Here is a 9,029-nt window from a genome sequence, read left to right as displayed (position 1 = left end):
AGTTTGTCCACTACCTCCAATGGTGAGTCATGGAGACTACATCTGCCACCCGCGGCCTTGCGAGCGTTACAACCACGGGACGGTGGTGGAGTTCTACTGCGATCCTGGTTACACCCTCACCAACGACTACAAGTACATCACCTGCCAGTACGGAGAGTGGTTCCCCTCCTACCAAGTATACTGTGTCAAAACAGGTAAGAGAGCAGCAGTGTCGTTTCTCCTATGCTCTTATATTCCTTTTTTTTTTAGAGCAATTTTTTTGGTCTGTAATGCCGGCTGAACTTCACCTGCTTCATGGTTAAGTGATGAACATTGATTTTAAGATACTATTAAATATAGTACGTTTCCAAGATCCTGACTGATCCTAAACCATTTCACTTGTTAGTTCTTCAAATATGTATTTTTAACACCTTCTGGATATTTTTATGTGTATATAAGCTAAGGTCATGATTGCATGTACAAAAAAAAAAAAAAGTCAAGGGGAAAAAGCAAGGTCCAGCCCCTGTGGCAGCTTAATGTTAAGGTTGCTTTTGATATATGGCATTGGGTTCATGTGTCTTTTTACAACATACATATAAAAGATGTCTTGTCATAACTGGCACTTCTGAGTATCGCTGAAGGTTTAATACAAAATAATAACGGTGATAATCAAGCACAACTCTTGTATTGCTTTTTTGTTACAGAACAAACCTGGCCAAATACCCAGGAGACCCTCCTGACTACATGGAAAATAGTGGCGTTTACCGCTACCAGCGTTTTATTAGTACTGCTACTGGTTATTTTAGCCAGGATGTTCCAGACCAAATTTAAGACACATTTCCTTCCACGGTTTGTACTGTTTTCTACTTTTTGCAGACTGAGGGCCTTGGTTTGGTTTTCCCATTCAGCACTGTTGCTGAGGAGATGGAGTGGCTCACAAGCCTTGCAGATGCCTTCTGCTCTGAGCAAAAGTCTCTGAACCACAGTGTGGAAGGGCACCCCCAAAACCCCACAGTAGTCCTTTCTGCAACGAAGACAAAAAAAAGCAAAGTTTGCCATATCCGCTTTGGGAGTAATTACAGCTCCGCTGCTGAGAATTGTGGCTTCTGCATGTAAAAATAGCTGACAGTATTTTTAAATACTCATTTTCAGGTGCTGGGGGAATTAATTTTTTAACTACTGTAGGCTTAGTAATGTAAGTTTTAAGAAAAATCTTTCAATAGAGAAAAAAATTTCTATATTAAAAGTTTGCTTTCCCTTCATGAGTATTATTTTCACCAAAATTCATAAACATCTTCTACATAAGCACCTGTATAAAATACCATGTAGCTATGAGCATTTGTCACTGACTCTCACAGCGTTCCTCCTGAGACCGATAGGTGGGTATTACTATTATTATTATCGTCACCTTACAACTGCAGAAACAGAGGCAGGCATACTGAGTTTTAGGCAAAGCTGGTCTGTATTGGGGTTTACACTTGTTTATAGTTTCTAGTCTGCTCAGTTTGCTATGGACTGTGTGACTTCTCTCCTGTACTTGCTTTTTCTTGTCTCTTTATTCTACCACCTGCAAAAAGGAGCAGTAAAAAAGCTGTATGAGAGTAAATATGTCTCCAAGCCAATGCAGCAGAAAGGACTTGGTGATCTTAATGTTAAATAAATATAAGTACATAAAAGTATACACATTATATAAGTAATGTGTCAATTTATATAGATATAGATACGTGCGTATATACAGTATATGGGGAGTGGTATACATATACATAAGTAACTAGGAAGTTCTCTGAGGTAATGGGTTGCACTACAGATAGCTTTATTGCCTGTACTTGTCTAGCTTATTGAAATAGCTTTCTGTCCTCTCCTGTTTAGTTTTTTTTTATGTCCTGGGACCTGGGACCCATTCCCTCCTGCTAGGACTATACTGTGATTTAATTAGCTACTAAACAGCTACTTTAGGGTTTAACAGACCCTCCCAATTCATAGAAATGTTTTGCTTAAAAAAGAAACCAGCTTAGCGTACTGGTTAAGGAAGCCTTCATCCTTTGAAAGTAAAACCTGAAGGAGACCAAAAATCTGGCCACCAAAGCCCTGTCATCCAGCAGTAGTCATCTCAGTGCCTGCTTACGTGGGCTGTAAACACTTTTGTGCTTTAGCACACATCTTGCCAGGGGTTCAGACACTTTTGACTGGTGAACTACATCTGTGATTTTATATCCGTGATACCTGCCGGGCACAGCACAGCAAACGGTGCTCCTTATCTCTTCCAAGCACCTGTTCTCCTTCCCATCCCCAAACTGTTCTTCCCATTACTGGTTTCATTTTTCCAATTGTAACAGATTCCACCTGACTGTCAACCTGAACAAAGTTTTGCAAACCTGTGAAGGAAGCGTTTCTGTGAATGCTAATGACCCTGTAGCTTCATTTTGCATGACTAGACAGTGCTGTGTTTGCTTAAGTTCAGCAGTAGCTCTGAGGTGATTCTGACGTGCTCCTGCTGTCTGTCATAACTCGTCTGTGTTTGACGTAGAGGCAACCAGGAGGGCTCCATGGGTGACCCCGACTTTGTGGTGGTGGATGGCGTTCCTGTCATGCTGCCTTCCTACGATGAAGCTGTAAGCAGCGGCTTGAATGCTCTAGCACCCGGATACTCAGCTACCGCGGACCAGGGGCATATTTTGCAGACAGAAGATCAGAATCCTCCCGCTTATCCTGGCCCCAGGATCACAGACATGCTGCCTAGTGAGTTTGAGACCTCTGACAGCAGGTCGGGCTGCTCTGAACTGCTCCAAAGTTTGTACCCGTCCCCGGCATGCCAGGCAGCAGCACTTCCCGCTTCAGATCGAACTGACGTATCCCATAGCACTGCCGGGGAGGCTGCATCCACGAGTCTGCGGATCGATATTGCAGATGGTGAGTCTTGCATAGGTGCAGTAAGTGAGTCCGTAAACAGGAGCCATCATTTGTTTGTACTGTCAGAGCAGGAATAAACCCAGCTGACTTGCTCGTCCTTTCTCCACGTTTTTGTCCACATCCTAATTTGGACATTTTTTTAATCGTACTATTCCATGGTCATAGAGCATTGTGTGTGCGATACATCCTTGCTACCTGTGGTGCGAGGGATTTGAATCCCAGGCCAGAAGGTTCCTGTCCAGACCCCATAACAGCAGTCTCACCAACAGGGATGTCAGGAAGCACCTGTGTACAGCAGCGAAGCCAACCATCATCTTGCCTGTGTTGGTCTGTTCATCTGCTCCTCAACTCCTACGCTCACAGCTCCCTCAGATGCCATGGCTTTTACAGCAAAGAACAGGATTTTCTTCTTAAAATGGAAAGCAAATCATGTTTTCATACTCAGTCAAAATTAGCAGCCTTTATTAACAAACTCATAGTGTCTGTGCACAGAGCAAACTGTTCAGTCTGGGGCATGTAGGCATCGAGCCATGGGCATGGGAGTCACAGCATAAGGGGAACATACCCACAGGACCATGCAGGAGCAGGGGGGTTGCCATACGTTACTGTCTGCATTTAAAATGAACGTGAGCGTGCATTGGTATCATTGCATTGAGTTCTAATGGAGCTGTATGGTGCGCTGCTCAGCGTGTTAAGGAAGCCAGATAGCTTTCCTTGGAGACATTTCCATGGAGTGGCTTTGATCCTGCTCTCCACTGTCACTAGAAGTCAGTAGGCAAAGAGCTGAAGCCCAGTGTCCTAAATTCAGTGTGGGTGAAGGTCTGGGTGAAGGAAGTCTTCCTGCTTCATAGGGCTGGGACTAACTTTCAATGGTATCGCAAGAGGAAGAGGACAGCTAGAAGGAGGAGGGAGAAATTGCGATGCCAGTAAAAGTCCCTGCCTACTCTGAATGCTGTTTCAGTGATTAATGTAGTAGAAAAGATGTTTGCATTTAGGTTTTTGTGGGCCTAACTTTTTTTTTTTTTTTGGAAAATCTGGGTGGTTTTAGTAGGATGGGTGTTAGAATGTAAGTGGGTCTAGAACTGGCAATACCATATGTCTTGCCAGATTTTTGCAATGTCCATTCCTTTTTTGGTCAAATTGCTAATACTAATACTCTGCAAAAGTAAAAAGGGAAGGTACAATCAGCAATCAAATGCTATTTCTTTTTTCCCCCTAGAGATTCCTTTGATGGAAGAAGACCCTTAGCCTGCACAGACACGTGTCTTCATCGTATTGCACTGTTGGGTGACATGAATCGTGAGGATTTAGAGATAGAAAAGACTATCTGGATTTGGGGAGGGTATTTTCCTGCTTATCAATCTTCCACACGATGATGTCACCAGACTGGGTGTACATCTTAATCCACAGAGGGGATAACAGCATCAGCATTTGGAACAGCAGCAGTTTTATGAATGAATCCTGGGGATTTAATGAAAGCAGATGTAGAAAAAGAACTGTGGCTTTTTAGAAATGAAATGTATATCTGCATCGCAGAAAGTCATATGGTTCTGTAAGAAATGCTATTGGATTTTGATACTAACTGCCTCACAAAAGCATGTCAGAGTATGTACATTTGCTTATAAAGACTGCTTTAAATGGTCTATGGACCTCTAGTTTATGAAGAATCCTTACAAGTTTAAAAAAATACTAGTACTGAAACGCAAAAAGAGAGGAAAGATCCTCTTTGGCTTTCCTTTGATAATCAGGAAGCTTTTGATTTAGTTGTTGGTGATTTTGTTTCAGACCATGTCTGCAGAAAATAGAACAGAAATGATGGGATTCATATATACTTTGATGTATGATAGCAAATATATATATATATATATTTAAAAACTCTTAAAGAGAAAGAAAAGGAAAGACTCCCAGGTCACATAATGATCTGGAGATTTTTTTAAAGGTAAGGCAGAATTTATATCATATACAATATTCAAGGTAAAGTACTGATATTTGTATTTATGCAAGACTTCTGTGACTACATTGCATTTGATAAATCCTGCTATAATATGAGAGATCTAGAAAATGTTAAAATTATGAAATATGTGCTTAAGAAATGTTGAACTGCCCTGCTTCAACCTTTCTTAAGCTCTTACAAATACATATATATACACTAGAGTAATCTACAGTCATAGCCCAGAGCACTGCCTTGTCCCTGTACGTTGTGGTAGTATTCTGAGCCATTATTGTAGAATACTTTTTAAAAAAATAATAAAGTTCCATTTCAGTTCTTTTGACTTATCCGACTGTGTGTAGTTGGCCTTTTTTTCCTTTCCTCACTCCTTTCAGCAGCTGCCACCTGAAGGCTGCGATGGCAGCGGAACACCTGCTCTGTGGCATTTTCAGCTTTATATTCATTTTCCAGCTACAAATGCAGAGAGTAGTGTTGGTTAAGCAGAGCATACGAATTGGGGGCAGCAGCGGCGCAGCTTCTATAGATGCTACGAAGCTTCTGTAGGGGCTTTTCTCTCCTCTGCGTACTGCAGCAGAGCATTGTGCCAAAGCCTGTATGGACTGATCGCCTTTGTGGTGTTACAGGCTATTCGTTATTTGTCGGGAAGACTCCTGGCTGTTTCATATATGTATTGAAAGCCAAGCAGATTTTCTCATCTTATTTTTGGTATTACGCAAATGAAACATATGTTCAGCTGGCAGTGTCTGAAGGAAGAACTCACCGAATGTTAATGACAGAGATTGCCATCATGTGGGCTCATCTAAACCAAAGGGAAACATGAGACCGAGTTCTGATTTTAGGTACAAAGTAAACCAATAATACCTTTATTGCCCTGAGAAGAGGATCACTACAATTTGCTCTGTTGTTTTTTCAGGATTGCTTAATTATTTGTTTGTGTTGTGGTAGCATCTAGTGGTCCCAGTCATGAGTCAGGCTGGTAGAATGACAGGTGTGCTGCAGCCATTCAGGAAAGTGTTCCGTAGCATCCTGTCAGCAGTTGTATGTGATAGCAAATGGAGACAAAAAAAACTGTGTAATGGAGAGGCGATTATTACAATAATCTAATTATTAGTGATTGATACTGAAAGATAAGACATATTCCACATTATCCTCCAGTCCTGCATACATAAGATTTGCATTTTTTTCTGCTGAAATTAGCTCAATTGCAGTCGTACCCTCAGGATTCTCCTAGAGCTGTGTCTGTCAGGTGTTAGCACTTTCTTTGCTACCCCTTCCTTTTTAGGTCCCAGAGGTGTCTGCACTACCAGCTGATGTTCAGGATTGTCACCCAGCACACAAGACTGCTCTAGTACCAACCTTGAACTGAAGCACGTCTCAAGCCTACAGTCAGTTAAGTGATTTTTGTTTCATAATGTCATTGAAAAGTATTGAATTTACTTTAGACGCCCTATAAAATATTACGAAATCTGTCTTGGCTGGTCTTGTAACAGCTTGTGAAATTTCATTCCTTATTAAATTTCTGGACTTCCATTTATTAATTTCTGTTATGAAAGCTTCTGATTAATATTTGGAGATCTACAGTTTTATAGATCTATACTGCTGTTATTGCAGTCATTTTGTTAAGGGAGCCAGATAGGGTGACTTAAGAAATGTAAATTTATGGCTTATTAGACCAGCTTTATTTTTAAAAGTGCAGAACTCAAATACACTAGAAAACGTTGATGTATTAATATTGCTTGATAGTCCTTTAATAGCACCATACTAAACATAACCTGCAAAGGTAAAAGAGAAGGTTTTAGCATTTTTTATGATGTTTAAGGCTTCCTGAAGTAGTGTTTTGGGAGGATGACTTGTGGTTGAGTTTGGAGTTGCTGAGGGGGAAAACGTTAATGTTAAAAGATAACATACCTGGGGGGAAAGAGAGGACTGTTTCTGCTGCTTGTTTTCTTTTCCACATAGGGCATGAATTCTCATGGGGAGTCTGCCTGCCTCTGGATCCACACCTCTGCCCTGACCCACCAGCTAATGCCCTGGGCTGAGGGCTACCCCAGCTCCCTGGACGCCCTGCCAGCCTGGAAAACGCTGCAGCTCCCTGTCCTGAGATCTCGGGTCATCCTTGAGCGCTCCCTGAGCCTCAGCAGCCAAACCTGAGGAAGGCAGGTGCTCGTATGGCCCCAAGAGACTAGAGAGCTGGTAAGATCATGACAGTATGTTCGCCATGCAAACAAAAGCTAATAGGAGGATGAGCGCATCTTACGCAGATCATAAGCTGTTTTCACTTGGGCTGACTGGATGTGAACAAAAACAAACCCAGGAAAACCCTTGTTGGTGAAGGGAGAAGCAGCATGTTAGTGAAGATGGACTACCCGTGTGCCTTCAGCAGAGGGAAGAAAGGGTGCGTACTGAGAACTCCGGGAAAGAGAAACAAGAACTGGCTTCACCCTACCAATATTTCTAAAAAATGAAAAAGGAGGAGAAGTGAACAATATGTCAGCCTTCAACACTAACTTATGAACGAGGGCTTGACCTGCAGAGTGCTGGGGAAGGGGTGGGGATCCAAGGTTTTGCAGTAGCTCTGCAGGGAATGAATCGCAACCTGAGCATGAGTCAACAGGACCTGGCTGTCGTGAAAATGTTAAATGTCAATACAAGGGTGTTTACATAGAGCTGTAACTGATAAAATGCATGAAGCAATCCTTCAGCTCCACTCAGCACTAGCAAGGCCTCAGCTAGAGCAGAGTATCAAATGCTGAGCAATTTTTTTCCTCTTCAAGGGAGATGTGAAGTAGCCGGAGGGAAGCCAAGCAGAGAGAATCAAGAATTATTAGAAGTTTGGAAGAGCCTGTCCTAACAGGTCATGTTAAAGATTATGTAGTGTTCAGTGTGAACAGCAGAAGACCAAAGGGAACACAGAAATTTGGTTTTCTATAAGAAGTGTATTTTGCAAAGAAGAAGGAATTCATCCATGTAAGTAGGGCACAAATAATAGGCTTAATTGCAGCTTGAGAGAATTAGGTTAGATATTAGGAAAAACCTTCTAGCCACAGGGATGGTTACAAGCAGGGAGAGATGGTCTGAGGAAGCTCAGAAACCTCTGTTAGAAGAGATTTTTAAAGACCTTTTTAAATAGATAGGGGCCAGGAGAACACTGGGGTGAGATGCTCTCTATGAGCTTTGGGGTCCCTTCCCATTCTTGTTTCTGTGTGATTCCCAGCTTGTGAAAACTGACCTTGGCTGATGCACAGTTTTCCCCATATAAATTAATTCCAAACTGATGGTACTGGGCAAACTGGTCAGCAGTCATCAAAATCACAGCCAGAAATACACTCTGTTCCACCAGCAGAAGCTTTTCCTGTAGTGTGGGCTGAACTCCAGTAAAATCCTGTGGATTAAACCCTGTTGCATTAAAGTGACATTAATTTCAGAAATTTGTTCTGTGACAAATCCAAATTTGGGATTTTCGGGTCTTCATGTCTATCTTAGGCAGTTAAATGAATGCAGCCCTTCTAATTCTCCCTGCGCATTAGGTGAAGTAAATCCTCTCTTGGCAGTTATCTGAAGACACCTATTGAGTTCAAGGAAAAACAGTAGCTCAGGCCGTAGAGCACAGAGACCATCGTCGTGTTTATGCAAAACTTGCTTCCCGTGCCCCAAAAGCTGTTTGTTCCTCTGCGCTGTGCTGCAGGTGCTGGCACGGCTGAGCGCATCACCTGTCAGAGGAGCAGCACTGATGAGAGAAGCACATCTCAAGCTCCTGGTCTTGGTCTCCTGTGGATTCCTAGGGAGGACTCTGGAGCAAGAGGAACCAGAAAGTGAGTAAACGTCTGCCCCCAAACCCAGGAGCATCTCCCATTGTCAGGGGTATGTCCAGACCCTTCGACACAGTTCCCAAAGGAACTGCACTGTGGTGGAGGGGAGATCGGCCCTGCTTTGCTCTCCAAGGCCAGGGTGTGCAGCCAGAATAGACAGACAAATCCTTCTCCCCCAGAATAACGTATGTAACTTCATGCATTACACATTTCTCGTGTCGCTACCATTATATAAGAGCATACATCCCGTTCTTCCAGCCCTACCTTTTCCAGGACAGTAAGAAGAGAAAGGGTGGTAGCTTGAGATTAAATTATTTGCTGTCTAGGTGTCAGAGCGGACTTATAATTCACAAAGACCCCGTACAGAAATTGGATGGATA

At 42.6% G+C, this 9,029-nt stretch overlaps 1 protein-coding gene across 1 annotated transcript in view; it reads left to right on the top strand.

Annotated features, from left to right (window-relative positions):
- Positions 1-5,166, top strand: part of SUSD4 (sushi domain containing 4) — a 34,544-nt gene extending 29,378 nt beyond the window's left edge. The window contains exons 4-7 of the mRNA XM_040612384.1: positions 3-194; positions 684-828; positions 2,507-2,889; positions 4,109-5,166. Coding sequence (XP_040468318.1) covers positions 3-194; positions 684-828; positions 2,507-2,889; positions 4,109-4,137 — 749 coding nt within the window. The 3' untranslated portion in view covers positions 4,138-5,166. The remainder of the gene's footprint in view (positions 1-2; positions 195-683; positions 829-2,506; positions 2,890-4,108) is intronic.
- Positions 5,167-9,029: the final 3,863 nt, after the last annotated feature.

The sequence above is a fragment of the Falco naumanni genome, chromosome 12 (genome assembly GCF_017639655.2).
Source record: "Falco naumanni isolate bFalNau1 chromosome 12, bFalNau1.pat, whole genome shotgun sequence".
Taxonomy (NCBI): Eukaryota; Metazoa; Chordata; class Aves; order Falconiformes; family Falconidae; genus Falco; species Falco naumanni.
This window is presented reverse-complemented; position numbering and strand designations above follow the sequence as displayed.